At 45.8% G+C, this 22,683-nt stretch overlaps 1 protein-coding gene across 2 annotated transcripts in view; it reads left to right on the plus strand.

Moving 5' to 3' along the window:
* GRIA1 (glutamate ionotropic receptor AMPA type subunit 1) overlaps nucleotides 1-22,683 on the plus strand; it is a 125,503-nt gene that overhangs the window by 58,496 nt on the left and 44,324 nt on the right. For both annotated transcript variants that reach the window (XM_040604585.1, XM_040604586.1), the window contains exons 3-7: nucleotides 1,227-1,466; nucleotides 2,891-3,075; nucleotides 7,971-8,024; nucleotides 20,003-20,164; nucleotides 21,288-21,455. In XM_040604585.1, coding sequence (XP_040460519.1) covers nucleotides 1,227-1,466; nucleotides 2,891-3,075; nucleotides 7,971-8,024; nucleotides 20,003-20,164; nucleotides 21,288-21,455 — 809 coding nt within the window. The remainder of the gene's footprint in view (nucleotides 1-1,226; nucleotides 1,467-2,890; nucleotides 3,076-7,970; nucleotides 8,025-20,002; nucleotides 20,165-21,287; nucleotides 21,456-22,683) is intronic.

Consider the following 22,683-nt stretch of genomic DNA (forward strand, 5'->3'; position numbering starts at 1 on the left):
GTCACATCCAACTTCTCATCCTGTGCTCTCTTGAGGGTGGAGGGGGGGACTGGCAAGTGATGTGTGAAGTGTTAAGCCAGTATAAATGTCACAGCCAAAGGTCTTCAGAGTCAGAGTAACAACAGGAGGAGACACTAGTGCCAGGAGTTCTGACACATGGAAAACGCTGTCACTGCCACCACCTCCGGCTTGGAGATTTATTGATGATAACTTGGGATGTGCCATAAACAGCGGCGATATTAAACGAGTATGACTGTCTCAGGGGCTAAGTTTTACAACCCAAAGTGTGAACTCTCTCTGCCTTACTGAGATCCCGAGGCATTTTTCCAGCAGCTCCCACGATCTCATTAAGTGCTCTCCTGAGAAGGGCTCCAACCCAAGAGAGCCCTCACTGCAGAGCACAGCACTGGCTGCTGAGACCAGACACAGATATCTGACAGCGATCCCAGCAAGCACTCCTCATGGAGACCCTCCAGGCCACCCCACTGGGCCCATAGCCTTCCCCATCATGGCTGTGTGAGCAAACTAGAAATTGCCACTCAGGTGTCCCCAAGTACTGATGGGCCCCTGGTGTCAGAAGCTCTGACCTCAGTGCCAGCAGCTCATGCTCTGGAATAAACCTCCTTGTAGCTCTGCTATGACCACACAGAACCTAGAGGAACCTTTGCTGAGATGCCTTCTTGGCACGGTCTCAGCTTCTGAGGTCAAACCCATAGTTTGCTCCTGGATCATTGGCCACAAAGGGCTGTGCCACCATGCAAACACTTTCCTTCTGCTCCTTGAATGCATCTGGGGCTGCAACAGCAAGCTCTGACTGCAACCTTTCTCCCCCATAATAAAACAGCTCCACAGGCCAGACAACTGCCATCCCAAGGAGGCAGGGCTTGGTGAGCCACTTCTGGGCTGAGAAGTTCCCTTGTTCAGATAACACATTTTATCCCAGAAGCAGCAAAATCTTCGTCAGAGCCCCGGGGATACTGAACTCACTCTTCTGTGTCCCTTCTGCCCATTGAAGGTAAAGCAGGTCTGTGGCGATCAAGGGCAGGGTGCCCCATGGCCACCAGCCTGTTCTTCACAGCTTGCCTTCACCAACCCACAGGCCTCGGGGAAAATTATCTAGTCCAGAGAACCTGCAGCTTTTCCCAGGAAAAAGGTTTATTTTGGTGACTTCCCTGAGAAACTTCCTTGTCCTTCTGCCCTCACAACCTTTCTCTCTGCTCCTCCAGTCTGCTCACAGTTCTCCAAGGGCGTCTACGCCATCTTTGGATTTTATGAAAGGAGGACTGTCAACATGCTCACGTCTTTCTGCGGGGCTCTTCACGTCTGCTTCATAACGCCAAGCTTCCCTGTCGAAACGTCCAACCAGTTTGTTCTCCAGCTTCGCCCAGAGCTCCAGGATGCCCTCATCAGTGTCATCGAGCACTACAGCTGGCAGAAGTTTGTGTACATTTATGATGCTGACCGGGGTAAGTCACAAGTACATGGGAAGGGTTACCAGGTGACCAAACACAGTGGCCTAGATGGACTCTTTGCCTTAAGAAGTTCTCTTACTGTGGGTTGCTGGAGACTGAGAGGGAAGCTAAAGGAAAAGTCAACCTATGCCTTTCTTGTTCTCTATTCCTTTTCCAAATACCCATTGCTGTGGGTAGGCATTGATTTAGACGAAACGTTAGCCTGACCCAGTATGCCTGTGCTCATCAACACAAGCAAAGTATTTAATGAGTAAGCGGTTTGAGTTTCAAATGGGGAAATTTTTATATTTAATGGGTCCCATATCGAATAGGTCTGTTGAACTCCAGGCCACCGCATCCCATGTTTATAAACGTGAATTATCAGCTACCCAGGTCTCACTTGAGCCCACATCCAGTTGTGATATGTGTATATGTTTCTGGCCCGTGGCTTGGAAAACTGCAAGTTCCCTGTGTTAATGCATGTTAGTCATCTATGTAAAATAACAAAAGCTTTTGTTGGGTTCTTGGAAGATATTATTTAACTTTCTAAACCATGAGCAGGGCTAGTGAGCTCACCGCTCTGTGATTCAGCTTCCCCAGCTCTCAGAAGCCTTTAAAGCTCCCGGCTTGGAGGCTGAGAGCAAAATGGACTTGAGGACAGAGCAGAGGTAAGGGTGATTCAAGGCTCTGTCCTGGAAGTTACAAATAGCCCTTGTAGGGGCAGAATGACCTTAAGAGACAAGGAGAAGGTATAAAAGCATCCCTCCCTGCTTTTTGTTGTCACGAGGCATAGGCACACTGACTAACCCAAAAGGACTGCGGTAGGCAGGGTTGTCTAGCAGGACTCCAGAGAAGTGCTGACTATGGGTATCTCCTCAGGAAGGCTGTGCATGTAACTTAGGCAAGATCCTTTTAAAAATAATGAAGTTTTCTGATAAAATTCTGCCAAGAGAGACAGGGATGCTGAATATGATTGTGAATATGAATACGAAAACAATACTGTGATAGCTGAGGTTGTCCCTAACCTAGGAGCACATAGCCTAAACAGATCAAAGACAAGAAGGGAACTATGGCCGAGACAAGTGATTTAGGTAGTGACAGGCAAGAAGAAGGGGATTAGAGCTCTTACCTGAATCTCACAGCAGGGCCTGATCAATGAGACTGATCTGCCCATTGCAAAGGAAAACTAGGCCTGGAATCATCACATTTTCCTGTGCTGGGACAGAGAAAGTAGGAGTCATTAATTCTAGCTCTGCTGTGTTTGGGTAAGGTGCTAGACTATCAGCTGATCTCTGTAGTTCTGCTGCACTCTTGTGACACTGCATCCAGCCTGGCCTGAGGCAGCTACACAGGCTGCCAGAAGGATGGAGAGATGCCATTGCCCAGCTAAAACCTGGTTGTCCCCCTGCTGTCTTCTTCCCCCTCTCTTCCTGTCGTAGGGCTGTCAGTCCTACAGAAAGTGCTGGACACCGCAGCCGAGAAGAACTGGCAGGTGACAGCTGTCAACATCCTGACGACAACAGAAGAGGGCTACCGCATGCTCTTCCAGGAGCTGGAGAAGAAGAAGGAAAGGCTGGTGGTGGTGGACTGTGAATCTGAGCGACTGAACATCATCCTTAGCAAGGTGATGTTGGTGTGGGTCTTCTGGGGGGCGTCCTGCATGCAAGATGGGGAGGGTTGTTTCTCCTGGAGAAGTTCTTCCCATTCATGGCTGATCCATGTCTTGTTGTGGCTCTCATTGGATGTGGGGGGGAGTGCATTGCAGACGGCTGCCCAGCTTGCAGATATTTCTCTGTTGTGTTATTGTGGAAACTGTAAAGTAAATACTAGGGGTTCTCACATGTTCACGCTAAGTGAGCTCTGCTGCTCCACTTTCCCTACTTGTTTGACTCCTCTGCTGAGCTCTTCATACCCCCTTCCTCCCCAATAAGTTTGCTTTGTGCTAATTCCTCCAAGCAGCATGCACAAGACATGGAGCTTCCTTACTCTGCTGAGTTTTACTCTGGTTTTCCCACCTCCTGTGATTTGGGGTGGATGTGTGAATCAGCACTGCCGGACTCTTGGTCCTCCAACCTCCACGTGTTGCACCAAACTTTCACAACCCATGCCAGAAGGACAGAGACGGAGAAGCTTTATGGTACATCTGTAGAGTCGTCAGGAGCACTGTCTCCAGATCAGGCTAGAGCTCACCATCCTACCAGGGCACCCAGCCTGTAGCAGGACTGGATGTTTCCAGCCCCTCTCATGCCTTGCAGCGAGAGAGAGACGTTCATTCACAGCCATCTCCTGGCTGTTTTGGCAGCTTGTGGCCACAAGGCAGATGCGATATACAGTAGAGGACTCAGCAGCTAGGTTGTGTGCCCTGCCTTACTCATCCTTAATCTAGATAGGTTGCCCAGTAGTGCAGACCCAGGTTTTTTCCCCATCCTCTTTCCTCCATGCCTCTCTTAATGCTTTCCCTAAGTCCCGAGTATGGACTTCTGTGGACAGAAGACCAATGCAAGCCCACGGACAGGTCTCAGTCTGTTTGTGTCCCCTCTTCAACTCCAGCCACAAACCTACCACCAAGGCCTCCCCCACTGCTGGGACTCCCATCCCGTGTGGCTTAGACAGAGCCCCGCAGTGCCACGCAGCTGGCGTGCTGTGACTCCCGCTATCGTATTTCTCATAACCAGCTCACTCATACCTCATGTTTCACACGTCACCTCGTCTAAGCTACCTGTCATATCCCGTCTCGCACTTCTGCTGCTTGCTTTCTGGGGCAAGGACTGCCGTTTCACCAGCTGCATGGCTCAGCGACAAGCACAATCCATCCTTGCTGGATGTCTCTGGCTGCTACTCTATTATATATAATAATGAAGCAGGTAGCAGGTTTTAACCTCAAAGTAAAGGTCACGTTCATGAAGGAGAGACCAGATTATTGTGGAGGGTAAAGTCTTCTCTCTGAGCATGGAGTAGCTGCAGTTGAACAAAATTTTTGACAGGACCTAGGCAGTGAATTTACCTTTTCTGCAAACTTTCCTATAGGGTGTATCAGATTGCTAGGGTTAATGATGTGGGTTTTTTAAGCCTGGTTTGTCTAACAGAAAGTTCTGTAGTCAAATGTTCTCTAATTTTCCTAGTATGAACAGAAAACAATGTCTTTCTTTGAAACTTCTTCACATAGCTGGAGCAAGAGTTAAGATAAGATGTAAGTAGAGCTATTTGCGAGAACACTAGAAATCCAGATCTCGTGATTATTTGTTTTGCGATGCTGTAAAAAACATCCATTCCCAGGGAAAAGAAGGACAATGTTGTGTTTTCCTACATTACAGACAGAGCAATTCTAACAGACGTTTGTGCCTAGGAGGTAACACTCCTGTGAATAACTTTTTCACACCCGTGTAGTCCATTTTCGTCCTCATTTGCCTTCTTGTTCTGAGTCCACAGGGATTTGTGCGGGCAGAGGTAGCTATCCCAGTGTAAGCGGGGGATGCCAGCTCTTTCACAACACGCAGATGGCCAGAGGGAGCCAAAGACAGTGTTTGGCTCGTTATCACGTGAAATTCAGCTGGGACTTCAACTCGGGCTGGTGGCCGGTCTCCCAGCTCACCGCACCAGCGACCTCAGCGTGGATGTCACTGCTCTGGTTGCCCGTCTCTTTGGGTGTCTGAGGTGTTCAGCGCTGCCTCAGCCTCTCAGGGAGATTTTAATGCATTTATCTTCTTCCCTGACAAACCTGTCTCTGTCTTTCGGTGGCTGTGGATTTGTGCTCCCCGGTGAACAGAAGAGCTGGGGATAGCTGTTTAGCATCAGTGCCTCATACGCACACGCTGGTGCTTGTCCACATTTTTCATTTCTTCTCTTCACTCCGTACACATAATACAAATAACCACCGCTGGCTCCAGCAAGGCAGTCTTCGCATTCTGGAGACCATAGCTGTAGAGGAGCCAGCGCTCAATGTGTTAAGGATACATGGGAAAATGACCTGATTTCTTTCTTGGAGATTTCTCTGTGGCATGTCTCAAGGGCATGATTTATCTTTGCCAAGGTAACTGCCGTTTATGAACCAGGCCTTGGTTCAGGGCAGGATATTTGTGGGGCTGCGCTGTGTAGCCTTAATGGGATAAGTAAGTGGTGTGTTGTATTCCATCAAAGCCCTGTATTGTTTCTTCCTTGTCTCTCATTAAAATGAATAACTGGAATTTCTCCTTTGCCAGTGTTTCACTCTGAGAGGATTTCTCTCTAATAGGTGTCAAACTGGCCCATTAAGAAGTGGGTAATGAAACCTAGGTGGCCCAAGTGAGCTATCAGCATGCAGCCCAGCACAGCCTCTCACCACGTTCAGGCTAAGTGATAAATGCTATTATAACCTCAGCTTGCTACTGCTGTCCGGGCACATTAGGACTGAGCAAGCATTTTAAAATAAATTAAGATCACAAATAACTGTGTAAAACACAGGAAGCAAGCCTCATAATTCAGGTGGATGGGCTGCAAGATTAACAGCTCAGGGAAGGCTGGATGGCAGCCCTCTCTGGTTCATCGACTCTGACACCTAATAAAATAAGAAAGGGAGAGTTTGGGCAGAAGGAGCCAATGCCAGCTATTGTTGACACTGGAGGAATGGGGAATTGGATCGTAATTCTTAGACATCTGAGTCCAGAGATGTTCCTTCTTCCTACAAGGTCTGGAACTTACTGCAAAGGTCAGTCTCAGCTGATGAATGGAAGGAGAAAGGTTGGTTCTGGTTTTGCTTCTCCGATCTGGCACTAGAAGATACTCAAGAAAACTGCCCATAATAAGACTATATTTTTATAGCTTTAGGTATACAGTTTTTTTCTGAGGATTCCAGACTGCTCATCAGAAACCATACTGAGGGATGCTGTGGGGAGAACCACAGAGCAGTCAGTGAAGCTGGCAGAGCTGACATTAGTTGTGTAAGAAAGCGCTACTAAATGAAGCCTTCATTGGAATTAATTGCCACCCACACATTAATGCTGGGAACCAGATGAGTTTTCACACGCATACAAGAGCACTTCATCAGAGAAAGGCTAAGGCAGGTGAACCAGTTGCACAGAGCAAGTGTCAGCTCATTTATAATCCATTTGGAAATCGCTAAATGGCTGCTCATGATGATGTGGGAGTGCTGTCCCACCGGGGGGAGGGGGGGCTGGGGGGACGGACTGGTCTGTGTGTGCCCTTGTCTGACCTTCTCAAACACCTGCTGCCAGCCTGGTATCAGAGAGAAGTCCTGGGTAGACCGATCTCTGGTCAAATCCAACATGGTGGTAATTTTATTGCCATTCTGGCTGTAAGGATCTTTCTGGCCTCGCTACTGTTTGTGCAGATTTTGCCTGAACGTTGGCAATGCAGGCAGTAATTCAGAATCAATTCATGTGACAATGGAAATAAGAGGTAGCATTGCCAGCAAATAAACCTTATGGGAACAGCACAATTCTCTCAGAAACTGACAGTTCTTGTGTTTTTACAGGTTCTGAGGTCATTTTTCCCACTGTCTTCCTTCTGTATGTGGATTAGCTCAAATGCAGATAGTATCTGGCTTTAGTAACCTGGTAAGAATATAACAGTGCTGCTGGAAATCGATGGAGAGCAATTCCAGTAGAAACATGAAGTCAGCAAGAGTAATGTATTCTTTCTGTATTACTATTTAATTCAAGGGAGAAAAAGACAGGTAGGGACCCGCTGATCAATGACTCTGGCCCCATAATCACAGGCAAGCCTGCAACAGGTGGTGCCTTTCTACCTAGAAAAGGGATGATTTTCCAGCTAACATAGAAACTTTCAAATGGTATGGATCCATAAGCAATTGTGTTGATAAAAGAGAATAAAAACCTAACTCTGCAGGCATCAGGGAAAAAGGCTTAAGTGGCAAAGAGCATATATTGGGACACCATGAGTATGAAGACATAAATCATCTCCACGAACATGCAAGGGGAATCCTCTGTGACTTGCCCGAGCAGCTTTGCTCTGGAGATGTGGCCTGAAGCTATGTCAATACACTACAGGAGAAAAATTGCCCTATAGTCTAAACCCCCCGACATCTCGCCCAGGCAGGCGTCTGCGACGGGGACTCCAGCTCGGAGGACGTACAAAACAGCTCTCTCGTCTTACTTGATATTTCAGCTGCATTTGCAGAACACATGGACTCCAGCTCTCTACTTTGTTTCTTTACTGTCTGAAATATAAATTGTGTCTAACCTTTTAAAAAAACCCCACACTACAGTTGTCGCTTTTTTCTCCTGAGCCCGCGGGAGACAGATTGGTTTAGGTAGTTTACTCTCTGCCTCTGGAATCTGCTCGGGGATCTTGTCCTGTCTCATTTCAGACTTGCTGCTCCAACATCATGTGTGAAAGCTCTGTCCTCCCTCTAACAAGATTGTGAACTTTTCTATTTCTGTGTCTTCCTGTGCACAACTGAACAGTCTCATTGGGGGGAAATGGGGGGGAGGAAGGGCAGATAAATGAAACTGCTCTTCCTCAGCTCGTCTTTGCTAATTATCCTTGGTTTTCGTCTTGCAGATCATCAAGCTTGAAAAAAATGGAAATGGGTACCACTACATTCTGGCAAATTTGGTGAGTTGCCCTCATTGGTGGGTGTTTTTTTGTTTGTTTGGTTGGTTTTTTTTAATGTCATATTTTGTAAAGCACTATATTTACTGTATTACTGAGCTGGACATCTTTTTTCTCATCCACTTTTTGGGTAAAAAAAATAAATACCAAAGTCCTTTGTGGTGTTCTCCCTGTGCTGTTTTATCTTTTGAGCCAGCAGGATTATCTTCAGGGTATCACCAGGAACACCAGGGTTTTGTGGTGGGTTGAAGCCTGGCTGGAGGCCAGGTGCCTCCAAAGCCGCTCCATCACTGCCCTCCTCAGCTGGGAGGAGAAAGGCTCGTGGGTGGAGATAAGGATGGGGACATCACTCACCAGTCACAGGCAAAACAGACTCAATTTGAGGAAAGTTGTTTAATTCATTACCAATCAACTCAGAGTAGGGTAATGAGAAACAAATCCAAATCTCAAAACACGTTCCCGTCACCCCTCGCTTCTTCCCAGGCTCAATTTCACTCCCGATTTCTATCCCTCCTCTCTCTGGCTGCCATTGCGCAATTTTTTTGCCCCTTATTAAACACGCTGCCCCATCACCGCTGGGCTCGGCTGTGGCCAGTGTTGGCTCTGGCAGGGAGCTGGCTGGCATTGGCTCCATCGGGCATGGGGGAACCCTCTAGCAGCTTCTCGCAGAAGCCACCCTGCAGCCCCCCCGCTGCCACAACCTTGCCACGCAAACCCAATACAGGGTGTTTTGCCTCCAGCTTTGATCTGCATCTTTTCAAAGCCAATTAAACAAACCGTCAGCTCAGGCTTGCTGCAGTAATGATTGTTTTGCATGTCACAGGCACTTGGGGTCCTGGGCATTGCCCTCCTAGCTTGTTTTAGTCAGGCCAACAAGAAGCTGTTGACTATTAGTAGCAACTTGCATTTTCTAACTAGTTTTAACCCCATTTCAGTATGTGTCCCCTGGGTGAAGTGTTTTACAGCCATCCTGAGAACCCCACTAAGGGCAGGCTTGTTAATGTTGATGCACCGAGACCTCTTTGACCTTCCAGTAAAAATAAAATATGTACCTATTCTGCATCTTGGTGCTAAATCAAATCTGACTGTCATGGCTCTAAGGAATGAATTGGATGTAAAGATTTCTTTAAGGAAAGGATTCTCCCTGTAATGCAGGGAGATGCTGCCTGAGGACAGAGCAGTATGGGGCAGCGGCAGGGCCATCTTTCTAGAGCGATATGCTATCTTCTCCTAGGAGGTTGGAGAATTTCTCTGCCTATGGAGGTTTGGGAAGAGTTAAGAGAGAGAGGAATAGCCTCAACCCACAGGGCTGCTGGAGGTTTTCTGCAGCAGAGCTCCTACCCTCTCCTCCCCAGATGTGTCCATCCAGCCAGGGGGATGCACAGCAGAAGACAGACTGATGTTGGCAGTTTGGGGCTGAGGCTGCTCCCCCAGGATGCTCCGTGTCCATGCGGGGTGAGACACGTGCGAGGTCTGGAGCTGTTCTTCCCTCCCACAGCTGTGTCTGTGAGGCAGCACATCAGCTCTGGGGTAATTAAAATTTAAAGTACCAATTAGTCAAGCAGTTACTGCCCTTCTCCTTCTCTCAGTCCCAAGATAACTCTGTAATTTACAAGGCAAAAATGGCCACATAATTACCCCGCAGTGCCCTGATACTGACCCTACACTTCTGCGCTGGGTGCCTACCATGTAATTACAAAGTTTAAAATGTTACGTTGCACAGGGGGAGACATGCAAACTGTAGAGCAGCCAATCACTTCAGCTGTTAATTTTTAAAAAATTAGTATTTGTTGTAACCCAGGTCCTGGTCCTCAGATGTTTATGAAAGTCCCTTCATTAAGGTTAAGCTGGGAAGCTATCTGGAGTAGCTGGCATGTGCGTGTCTGTGCGCTTTTATGTATAGCCATGCAGAAGGCTAAATGAGAGTAACACCTCTTCTCTCTGCAGGGTCTTGTAAGGATAAATACATTAAAGGCATGAGGTGGTCTAGTGCTCAGGTGTTGGAGTTTTGAAGGACATTTCCCTCTGTCTTATGATACCATACTCTCCCACTTTTCCCATCTTTAATTTGTTTTCTTAGCCTTTGCACAAATGCTGAGAGGACAGAGCTGGCTGGAAGAGGCTGCATACTCAGCCAGCATGGGTTATAAATAATTAACAGAGAGCAAAAGGCTTTTCATTTCCCCAGCCCCTCCACAGGAAGGTTCTACCTCCCAGCTGCAGCTCAGTGGAGGGTGCTTTGGGTGCTTTTCAAGCAGCTTTTATTTGGAGGGAGAAGAAGAGTGAAAGGAATTCAAGCTCTTTGGTCTTTTCTGCTCCTTAAAACCTAGCATTGTACAAGAGCCAAACTCCAGAGAGAGGAATATTTAAAAAAAAAAAAGAGTAGAAGATAATCCAACAACATGAAAAACCTATTTTAAAAAAGACTAGCACCTCTCAAGGTTAAGAAAGCCCTTTCCAGGGCAGAACAGGCTTTGTGGTTCTGCCGTGCACATGGGCAGGTTCCGGCACCAGAAGCCGAATCGGTTCCTGTGATGTGCTGCACCCACACAAGAGCTACTTGCTGATCGGTTCAGCGAGGAGAATGGCAAAAAGGCTGTGAAGCTCCTATGTTCCTGAGACCATATGGCAGTGAGAAAGGACGGTAAGTCTCCCTCTGCAGGGATGGCCAGGGATGTTATAAGGGATTGGCAGGATGTGGGAAGTCGGCGTCTGGCAGGGTTAAACTGTAGTGTGGATGCTCTGATCCAAGAGATCACAGTAGGTTTTACCCTGTTCTAAGGACATCTCATTGCTGGATTAGAGCCTTCAGAGGGTGTAACATGCTGTAATTTATTCCCACTGACTCATGCACGTAGTGGATAGACCTTAAACACCCCACATTTTCCCCTGTAGACAAGTCCTAAGATGACAGAGTGTGCCTTGCCCACACACACACGTACACTCATGGGCACACCCGCACGCCTAGAAAACAGCCCAGTTTTGTGGAAGCAGCTCATTCTGGAGTACTGGGTCGTAAGAGAATAAATTAAGAGCTAAAACCTGCAAGTGCCTGAACATATCCAAATGAATTATTTTTTGTCCCCTGTGCTGACTGACAGAGTCCTGATTTTAGGGCTCTCATCCAATATGAAGATAAGGCTCCCAACCCTGGCTGGGGCAGGCTCTGGCCTTGTGCAAGTCAAGTGAGACCTCAGCTGGTCACAACCACCAAGGTACCTGCACTAGCTGGAGCAAGGGGATGCATTTTCAATACCTGCCTTTTGCAGCACTGCCTAACCTTCTTGGGCCCTTTCCTGTGGGGTAACTGTTATGGAAATGACATATCAGAAGCAGATGTTGGGAAGCGTTTATGAATAACCCAACTGAAATTCTTATTTTTGGCTATATGCTTATTCAGAGCTATACTCAGCCAAAAAACAAGCAGCAGCACACTACTGTCCAGTTACAGCAGCTCCAAACCATTGTTACATCAGGAATGCGAAGCAAGTGAGTTTGGAAGGCAATGCACGGGCTGAATAAGACCTAAAAAAAATCATCCATGGGTGCATTTTGAACATGGAGGAATTCCCTGTCTGGTCACAGACAACTCTCGAACAAAGGCGAAGTGGCTTGCATTAATCACTGCTTGTTTGCCCAGCGGTTGCTGTCGGGTGAGCTGTAGTAAAGTGCCAAGCAGGTTTTGACAAGTAGCAGCAAATGAAAGCTAGTATTTCTTAGCAGGAACAGCTTTCTTTTTCAGTGAAATTGCTGTTGCCAAGGTGAGACAATAATATTTCTGTGTTCACAACCAAAATAAAACCATTCTGCACCTTAGGCCATGGGCAAACATCCTTCTCCGAATCTGCTATGCCTGTTAGAGACACAATCTGTCTTGTCTGTGCAGCCCTGCCCATCCCACGAAGGTCTGTCTGCCACATCCCTGCCAGGGGAAGGGTTCCTGTGAGCATCCCTGCCTCTCCTTGAAGCAAATTTGGCACTATCGATGGCTTTTGCAAACTCATGAAAACCAGATTCTCAACCCATATCCATTAGAGTTACCCCAATTAGCTTTTACCAGCTGCTAGCCTGGGTATTTGTCAGGTGTACCAGCACTTTAAGAAGTGTTTGTTTTTGTGAGTCTTATTTCTCAAGCCTTGTTCTCAGCCTTTGAAAGCATCAGTCTAGCAACCACACAGGAAAAAAAAATACTATCAAAGGAGCAAGCTTAGAAACTTCTGGGATTCCTTTCGTTTGATGTTACAGGCTTTTTCCCCATAACCTTGGCTTCACTTTTCTGTCCTATGCCAGGGATGTAGGCTGACTACTGTCAGTAGTGGGAGAACATCAGCTCTCTCAGGCAGAGGAAAATCTTTGTCTTAAAATAAGTGACATTTGTGTGACCTGTCTTTAAAAGTATGAAAGACAGCTGCCACATAGAGTGTTTTAGCCTTTTTTTCTTTCCTGGTGCATTAGTCCAGGTTGTTCTTTTAGCAAATGCTCTCATTTGAAGTTGAATAGATAAGCGTATGAGATTGCTGATGCTAGGGGTAGCAGGGAAAAGTAAAGATAAAACCAGAGCTGATGAGCAGAGGTAAGCATTTTATCCTGTGCCATTGTACATCAGCGTGTGTCAGCGCTGAGTTAGGCCATGGACAGGGTTTCACTGTGCAAGCAGCGGCGGTAGCTTTGGAGGTTGCCAGCACAGCAGAAGTCAGGTGAAATGTGCTGGTTGGTTCAGTTCACCTGTGGTTTAAATGGGCCTCTGACTCTTTTCCCCCCTGAAAATGGAAGGGAGAACTTCTGCACCACCAAGGCTGAGCTACAGTGACCTGAGACCAAGAGGTGATGCAGACAGTGAAGACAGGGTACCCTCCCAAATTGGCTGTCCAAAAGGATGTTCACATCCCTGGGGAGAAAAGTTCTCCCAGCACAGGCAGAGATCAGCTCCCCTAAAGCAATGCAGGATGTGTGCACCCTGCAGCCCATGCTGGGGCTGCGTGGGGAGGGTGTCTGTGCCCGTGCTGGGTACCAGCCGAGTGCGAGAAGCTGTACCTGGCACAGCACAAGTGTGACGTGTGGCACTGTCCATGTGTCGAGAGCTCTGCTCCCTGCACCGAGCCCCTGATCCAGCTTGCCTAGAGCTAAAACGTTGCAGTTCTCAGACTTCCATCATCTTGAAAGCTGCCATGTGTATTTTAGTCACCCTCAGTTCTTAACGCTGTCTCCTGTCCCCTGAAGTATTGCTGACTGAAGGTACAGACAAGGTCAGCAATACTCAGGTTTGCATCACTAGCTGATTGGAAACTGTTTTGTGGGAGTTTCCAAAAGGATGTGTACAGCAATGGCTTTTTGTCCTGGTAAGATCTCAAGGTGCCTGATCTTGCAAAAATGATATTCTTATGTTGGAAAGAGATGTCCTAAGTTATTTTTAGGTTTCTAAAATTATGCCAGTTAGACCATTCCTCTTTCTGAGAAGCCGGTGCATGTAGGCTTATGTGAAAACTTGGTTTTACAGGCAGAGGAAGACAATATAATTTATGAGTGAAATTTCTGACGTCTGCATTTCACTTCCAAATCGCTTTTCTGTCCTGAATTCAATGTCCTTAATTATTTTTTGCTTGAATTGGAGTGTCTCTTGTAAAACAAAATCATCTGGTTTTGATAAGAAAATTGCCCACACAGGAGAATATGAACTGCAACCTTGGAAGAATTTTTGCAGTAGCTAATGAGGGCTCAAACATATGAGTGACTTACTGTGGCTTAAAAAAACCCACTGAGCATCAGGCGAGTAACTGACAGATTATATTACAGCTGTTGGAAGGAAAAATGTGTTTGCTTAAAACTCAGCAAAAGGGTGTTAAACTAACAGGTTTCCTCAGCCATTTGCAGTCTACTAATCCATTAACCTGGCTCAACTGGCAAGGAGTGACATGTAAATCTGTAGTATCTTACTCATGGTGACTTCATCAGTGCCTTTTTCAAGTCAAAATTTGCCTAGCTTCAGTTTCCTCCATCAGATTTATGCTTCTGTTTGCTAGACCAAATATTCCGTTACTGATGTTTTGGTCCTTGTGAACTGTGATCAGGTCATCCCTTAATCATATATTCGATTGAAGTCTTGGCATCTGTTACTACACGGCACGTTTCCCAAACCTATAAATCCGTTTCTGTTCTGAAAGCTCTCTAAAGCACAAACATCCACCTAGAGCATCTGTCCCTCTGCCTGGCCTGAGCTTTCCAACAAGATGTTTATGATTATTTATATCCAGAATGTGCTGCAGCAGTGGGATAGGGCTGATGCAAATAATATCACAAAGAAAATCTCTAGAGCTGTACAAAAAAAAAAAATTCTGGTCATCTCTAGCCTCATGTTCTTGAAGTCTGGATTCTCACCTGATTTGGTTTGCTTTGCATCAGTAGACCAGAACAAAACAGACTCATCAAACAGCAGGATCAGGATCCCGTCTGATAGTTCCCCCTCCTCCCATCTTTCTTTTTTCTTTCTTCTTCACTTACTTTGCAGTGAGGACTCACATGTTTTGCTGCCACAATGAGATTTGACACATTAATAATTCTGCAGAAGAGAAGAAGGCCTCTCCTGTTGGAAGGCATGCTAGGACGAGACTTGAGCAGATGGGCTCTTTTTTGACGTACCTTCCTTACTAATCTGAAGTGATGGGAGTGAGGAATGAGGACTTCACCAGAGAAGTCAAGCTTGAAGATAATTTGGTGTATTAAGGATGCTCCGTCTGGACACACTCGACTTCTTGCTCCCTGCAGAAAGACACTGGCATACCTGGGAATGACAGGAGCCACTTTGCATTCACTCAGCTGATCTACAGCCATTCAGAAGCAGTTCATTTTGCTTTGCAAAGTTTCTTATAATCGTAGTCTGCTAGGAGGAAACAGTCTGGCATTGCGAGCCACACATGGATAGCATGCAGAGACAGCTGGGCCAGTTCGCCAATGCCGCCACAGGTTTCTGTGGCACCCACCCAAGCTCAGGGTGAATTACTTAAATGCTTTTTGCTTAAAAAGGAATATTTCAGTGTATGACTCACTAAAAAAAAAAAAACAAACAAACAACAACAACAAAAAAAACAGACACAAAAAAACCCCAAACTCTAGTCTCTTTGTCCCAGACAGAAAGGGACTAAAAAAACCTAACGCTCGTTCCTGGGGTGAGAGGACTGTGTTAGGTTCAGCCAACAAGCTTTGTCCGGGCAATTCTGAAGAAAGGGGCATTTCCACCTCCTGATTCACAGATGAGTTTTACTGTCCTCAAGGTGAGATCCGGAGGGCTCAGGAGATGCAGAGGGAGGAGACAAAACAACGGTGTTTCTCAGAAATGTGGTAGTCTTCATTGAGATTCTCTAATATCCTTTCTCTCAGGAGAAGCCAAGACTTGGACAAAGGCATGGAGCTTTTAAGCAGTGCTACAGCTGGGCGGTGGGGAGGTTGATGAGATGATGAGCTGCAGCCTGCCCAGAGCTCAGCCCTCGCTGCCTGTTGCCGCAGCTTCAAAAGCACAGTTATACTGCAGAAGGCATTCTGCAGGGAAAGTGCCGGCATTTAATATGAATTTAGTGAAACAGAGAGAATTTGAAGGTGTGGGACAGTGGCCAGCTGCCTGTCAAGGCTGAGGTGAGGCCACTGCTGTCTGCAGTGTCTCCGTGGGCTGGGATGATGTCCTAGAAGGAGCAATGCCGCCCACTGTCATCAGTGTGCAGAGAGGAGGCAGAGGTTTTGGATGGTGAGGCAGTGAAATATGGGGGTGAAAGGAGAGAAGCAGGGAAGTAAGTGATGCTGGCAGATTTGAGGAGGGTCATGCATGAAGGAATGAGGTTTTCCCTACACTGTCTGCACTGCCCACTCAGTGTCTTGGCTCCTCATGATGTTCAGGGCATAAATAAGGCGCTGGCTCATTTCTGGGCAACTTTCTTTTCAAGGCAGATCCTTCGTGGACTAGTTAATCAAGATGGATTCATGAGGACCATTTCAAGTCATCAGTCTTCCTGCATTATGCATTTCCTTTGATGACTGAGCCCACAAGCAGTGAGGAGGAATATAAATGTGTGACTTGCTGACACCTCTCCCAGCAACCCAGGCAGCGAATGGGACAGTAAAACAACCTTTGGCTGAAAGCTGTTTTCGGTTTAAGAACAGCACAGAGAACAGATGAAGCAAGGAAAACACAATGAGGCAAAACCCCTCCCCAGCACCGTTCTGTTTTCTATTTGAAGGCACGAAGTTCTGTAACAGCTGCCCATGTTATTTACTAGCAGCAGGACTTCTGCACGTAATCGCTTTGTGAGGTTCATTAATGCAGAGAGAAAAGTCGATGGGCTACAGAGCAAGTTTCCTCCTTTGAACTGAGCCTGGCTGCTGCTCGAGCTGTGCGCTGCAGATGCTCTGAGTCAGGGCAGGCGTGGAGGAGGGAGGTTGCTGCAGCCCGTCAGCACGGATGGGTCCAGATTTTTGTGGTTTATCAGCAGCCTGCTAATCCATTGGCATTCAGGGAAAGCCGGGCGTTTTCCAGGCACACGCAAGGCGGGAGGCTGTATTCTCTGGTTTGCTGAGATGCTTTTGCAATGTGAATTTAAATCAAAGGGACAGTTAATCCCGCTGTAGGGCAGGGTGGGCTGGCTGGTGTGGTGTCCCTTCCAGCCACGTTTTCCCCAAGAGGACCTCTCTTGCAGAAGCGTTGTCTCCCCTGAAGTAGCCAGGTCCTGGGCAGTGATGCTGGCTGGGGCCCCGTGGAGCAACATGCTGCCTCTGGGTCCCGTGGTGCCCACCCTGCCGGGGGCTGGAGCCTGAGTCCCTGCATTCCTCCTCTCCCTCCCTGGGGACAGGCAGCGCTGTGCAGGGAGGTGAAGCCAGATGCCTGCATGTCCAACAGATACATCCCAAAGGGTGCAGGGCCTCGGCTCATTTCCCTGAACTCCACTGGGCTCCAGACGTGGCTGCAAAGTGAGCTTTTTCCAATATTTTTTTTTTTCCAATTTTTGCAATGGTTTCAAACCATTTGACCACTCCGTGGGACCACAGGGGTCCCACAGAGTACATCGTTCCAGCACTGTTCCCTTCTTGCTGTACTGGATTGGATGGCAAAGGGAAGCAGCTCTGTGCTGGCTCTTTCCCAAACTGGTTGATATTAAACCCGTTGCTGCAAAAGCACATCTGCTGCCCCTCAGTAGTGGGTTGCAGTTCTCCCTTAGTCAAATTTTAAGTATCTATTTTCTGTTTTCCAAATATGGCCAATTGAAAACTAAATAAAAGGTCCCCTTTTTTTTTTGCAATATGTGGTTCTAATTAGTACAAGGTGACAGACGATTGACTTTGCTTCCAGACAGTGTAATCCTCCAGCTCACCTGTTTCCTACAAGCACTGACTGATATTCCAGAGAGATAAGTGTATTTAATTCCTGATGCCACTTTGTCAATAGAAACATTTTTCAAGAGACAATTTGCATAACATTTGATATTTTCTTGTTTATATGTTAGCCAATAAGAAGTCATCTCCCCTTGGAATTATTTTCTAAAGTACCTGACCTCTCCAGTTTATTGGCTGCCATGTCACCCAGACTGTTCTGAGCAGATTTCAGTGGTGCAGTGATTAAAATTCCTTTGTAATTAGGAACATGCCTGTACTGACCTTGTACTGGGGCAAGTGGAGGAGGGATAACAGGTGAAAACAGTTATTTCATCAGTTGATAATAGCCAAAATGCAAAGACATATTCAAGGTTAATGATGTCCTCCATGGTCCCAACTGCCTTAAACAGTTGGAAATCTTCAGAGTTCTCCACGCTTTTTAAAAGAACTGAATTGTGTCTAAAATTAGTGGGGAAAAAATTAGTACAAACTTCAGGAAGAAATAATCCCTTTTGCCTCTTCAGATTATTTTAATAATACTAAGTAAGATGAATTCCAATGAATATTGTTGAACGCTTGCTTCAGTTTCAGAATGGTTTGGTTTGGGGAAAGACAATGTTTTCAACCACTGCTGTCTCATCACTGGTATCATACTCCCTTTTTGACTTTTCCCATTTAAATCTGTTTGTTGAGGGGGTTAAATACATCAGACATCTCACTCACATTCTGTTACGAACTTGGACTTTTCTTCATGCCTTTGTAGGCCTTCCAAGGAGGAGCTGGTGGCACAAACCTTGAGTTGCTGTGTGGTAGTTTCTCTTGACAGATCTTTTTTCCCCAGAGTACCTCCCAGGAGCAAAATGTCAGTGTAATTTGGTCCTGGCCATGAACAACCAGTTGGCAGCCTGTGAGGTCCCTCTTACTGAACCTTAGGAGCTCCATGTGTCAAAAAACACTTGGCCTGAAATGCATTAAGATGTCAGGGACAATTATCCTGCTGCATTTCCTATTCATTAATCACAGTTCTGGCTTTCTGAAACCCCTATGCTATTAATTGCAAACGAGATTGATGTGGGTGTAACCAGCATTCTGAGGAATAGGTGCACACAAAATAAAACTTTTTTTCTTTTTTTACATAAATCACTGCACTTTGAAGCAAAACAAATCATCTGTTTAGAGCATCTGTACACTGATATCCAGTCTTCAGCATTGTAAGTGGATGCCAAATTGCTTACAAAAAGCTGGAAGAAAAAGTGTGAAAGTCTTTAAAGACATTTTTGAGTCACTTATGACTCCCTCGATCTGACGCTGATGTGAGAGGGCAATTTAGTCTTTTCCTTGCAAGCTGCCTGTTCCCAAAACAGGTTTCCATCTAACAGCTTCATTCTGGCCTTGGAATTTAATAAGATAATTAGCTCCCTCAACCTATGCACTGAGAGCACCATTTTGGGAACCTGACTAGTATCTCCTGGGAATAATGTACTTGGGTTTTTTAACTCACACCATCATCATATGTTTGAGAGCAAGAAAGGGAGAGAAACCCAGTGGTAGGTTGGGAAGGTGCCTGCAGAGAATGTGCACCAGCAGGGCTGAGCTCAAGCAAGCTCTTCTCTGCTTGGGTGATTGCATTGCACACAGTCCTCTCATTCATTTTCTCTCATGCATTTTGGTTGCTGATGGTACTAGCGAAAATAATGGGCTACATCTCTTGTGCTTATATCCCAAAAGAAAAAGCACCAGCCTCCAGTCTGTCCCCCACACAGCACCAAAGAAGCAGGGCAGAGTCTCTGGTCAAGCACCTACCCCATGCAAGGGGGCCAGCAGTTTTGCGTAGCAGCAGTGCTAAAAAGAGAGGATCAAAGCTGGGACACCAAAACGTGGCCACTTCTCCATATGGCTTGCAGTTGTATCTCTAATTATTTTGGTTTTGGCTCTGACTGAATAAGAGTGACTAATTCTACGATGCCACCCCAATACACGTTATTTGCACACTTGTGTTCATCACAGGCAGTGGGCAAGGAGTAGAGGAGACCAATAAATGAATGGAAGAAAAGTATTTAATTAGTAATCCAAGGTCTAAAAACATACCCTTTTTTCTTCCAAACCAGCAAATCCTATAAATTGGCTTTTCTAACGACAAGCTCCTTTGAGAAGCTGACCAACCACTTGTTCTATGCTGAAAGTTCATTTTTCAGGATTTGTGTTTCCCTGCAAACTGTGAATTGAAAAGATGTAGCCTATCCATTGGTGACTGAGTGCATAAAAGTTTGAGCTGGGTGAATAATTCTTCCTAATTTATTTTAAGGATTTTCTTCGTTTTGTCCAAGCATTATTCAGGATATATTTTTGCTGTTATTCTGCTAGTTTTCTTACAAAGGAGCTGTTATTAATGTGACTATTTGTCTCCCTGAGTGGAAACTGCAGGATATGTCCAGCTCAGAGCCTGTGAGAAAGCCAAATTCACGCCATGGTTGGGAAGCGGTGCCTCTCTTGAACCAGACCTTACCCCGCAGAGGGAAGAGATTCTTCCTAGGCTGGCTGCCGTATTCCTAGACAGGCAGGATTCCTCTTATCTGCCCAGAGACACGTTCCTCTGATGAGCTTCTCCTGTTTCTCTCCTGTACTAGGGATTCATGGACATTGACCTGACCAAATTCAAGGAGAGCGGAGCCAATGTAACTGGCTTCCAGTTAGTGAATTACACGGATGCTGTTCCCGCCAGGATCATGCAGCAGTGGAGGAATAATGATGCCAGGGAGCATCCTCGTGTGGACTGGAAGAGGCCAAAGGCAAGTGGTATAAAAAAACTATTTAATTTAGGGTCCATCTGGCTCAGTTCAAGTCATGCTCACCTCTTTGTCATCACACAGAGCTCTTTAATCACACTCTGAAAACCCATTACTTCATATAATTAGGATCATTATCCATTCCAGGTGCCTCAACATTGTCTAAATTTTACTAGGCAGTAGCAGCTGCCTGCTAAAACATACACAAGTTGGTGTTTTCACTCAGTCTCCCAGTTTTTACCCCTCTCAGAGCTAAGGATTAAACACCTCATGATGTTCAGCATATAAACAAGAAAGAGCCTCATTAACTCCTTAACCTTTGACTTGTTTATAAGATACCATGTGATAATAAAGTCTTTCCAGATGTTCTTTCTGAGCATTTCAAATCAGTGTGTACAACAGAGGGGAAATATATTTTAATTCCTAACACAGAAGACCCTGAAGCTGACGAGTGGAGGGTGGAGGGAGGAGGTTATTTTTTTTCCTATCTGACATTTGAAAACAAAAACACTTGTGACAAACACTCAGCAACAGAAATGTCAACTTTGGAAGTATTAGTTTGAGAAAATTGCAAACAAATAAATCAGTAGGTGATCATAGGAAAAGGAATTAAGTCTTAACATTTACTGTTCATGCCAAGAGTTTTACACTGGTTTCTGCACAAGTTTTTGCTTTAATAAACTCATCTTTTGCAGATTTCTTGCACATTGAAGCAGAGTTTTCTGGTCTCCATTTGTGACCAGAAAGAGTCACTTGTTGCTTGATTTCACGTGTCTCACATTGACATTGTATGATGTATTGCTTTAAAGTTCAATGGTTCTAACCGAACACAGACTCGGATAACAGGCGAACGGCTTTTAAGGCTGAGTCCTCTTCAGGCAGTGCAATCTGAATCTGCATCAGGAGCTTCTCCTTTGCTCTCCTGTCCTCTGGGAAAGAAGGCACCAACTTTCACAGGTCAACAGGACAGTAGTGACTAGAAGGAGCAAGAGTCTCTTGAACTTCATAGATGGAAGGATGGAAACAAAGCAAATCATCTGAAAAGTTACCCTGAGGCAAACGGGTGTAGCATGCCCCAGGTCAGCTCACCCTAACAAGCGATGTACATCTCCCCTTCTTTTTCTAGTACACATCAGCCCTAACGTACGATGGGGTCCGGGTGATGGCCGAGGCATTTCAGAACCTGCGGCGGCAGCGGATCGACATCTCCCGTCGCGGCAATGCCGGGGACTGCCTTGCCAACCCGGCTGTGCCCTGGGGACAAGGCATCGACATCCAGAGAGCACTTCAGCAGGTTTGAGACCCGATGTGTGCACTGCAAGGTGGGGGAAGAGGGGTGATTAGCAGCAGAAATGTTCAAACAAATCGCTTGGGATGAGGAACTGATCCTTCCAGATTAGAGCCAGGTCTCCTAAAAAGTTCAGGGGTACATCCAGCAAACCGCTTTTCCTTGTACCATCCAACGTGTCCTCGCCTCCTCTATTTTCTGTTGAAGTTCTGTGATGCAAAAGCCAAAATATTATCCCATAAGATCATAGCTCCCTATTTGTACCTTCCTCTTCCCGAGGCAGAGATCTGCTCAGACCACATTATTCACGGATCCTTCGACTGTCTGTGAACTCGGCTCAGTTCCAGGCTGCTAATGAAGCTTGAAACCATGTGAATTTTGCCTTATGTGTTGGCTGTCATCAGAATGTTCTCCAAGCCCACATTATAGCCTGTTTCATACTGTGAGGATTCTTAAAATCTTAATGCAGCCATGATGCATTAGGGAGATCGGTTACCTAATAAACATGAAATACGTGGAAGTCTTCTGGTGAGCAATGGGTTCTCAAGCATTTTCCTTTATTGAATTTATGAGAATAGGATATCAAAATTACGTGGCTAGAAAATTAAATTCTGTGTGTGTTGGAAAATCTTTGAAGTTTCTTCATCTCTTCATTAAAACAATTTCAGAAGTGTTAATTTTTAACTGTAGTGATTTTGAGGAAAGAACATTAAAAGCCATTTGCAAAAGTTGGGGGTTTACCATTGAAAACTTAAAATTTGAAAAAGGTTTGACCAGTTGTGATGGTCAAAATAAAAGGCTCTGAAACATGCGGGGGAAGTAGTCTCCTAGGGAAATTTCAACTATGAATTTCATAATCATCTGGCATTTAGTGTTGTAGCAAGAAAGAGGCAGGTGGAAATAGAAGAACTCATGATTAGATTGAAGGTTTGAGTTATCCTTTTTGTGAAGACTCACGATTAGGGTAATACTTACAGCTATTCACAGTGTAAGTGAAGTGCTTTCTCTTCACCTCCCATTTGCTAATGCCTGAAATTTTATAAGCTGTTTAAAAGAGAAAAGTTTCTCTCCTTATTTCTACTCAAATGTCTGGAATAAGCTCCTGAATTGCCTTATTTCTGTTTAGTGTAGGAAGGAATCATAGAATCATAAAATCATAGAATTGTTTAGGCTGGAAAAGACCTTTGAGGTCATCAAGTCCAACCACAAGCCTGACACTGCCAAGACCATCACT

This window comes from Falco naumanni, chromosome 8 (assembly GCF_017639655.2).
Source record: "Falco naumanni isolate bFalNau1 chromosome 8, bFalNau1.pat, whole genome shotgun sequence".
NCBI lineage: Eukaryota > Metazoa > Chordata > Aves > Falconiformes > Falconidae > Falco > Falco naumanni.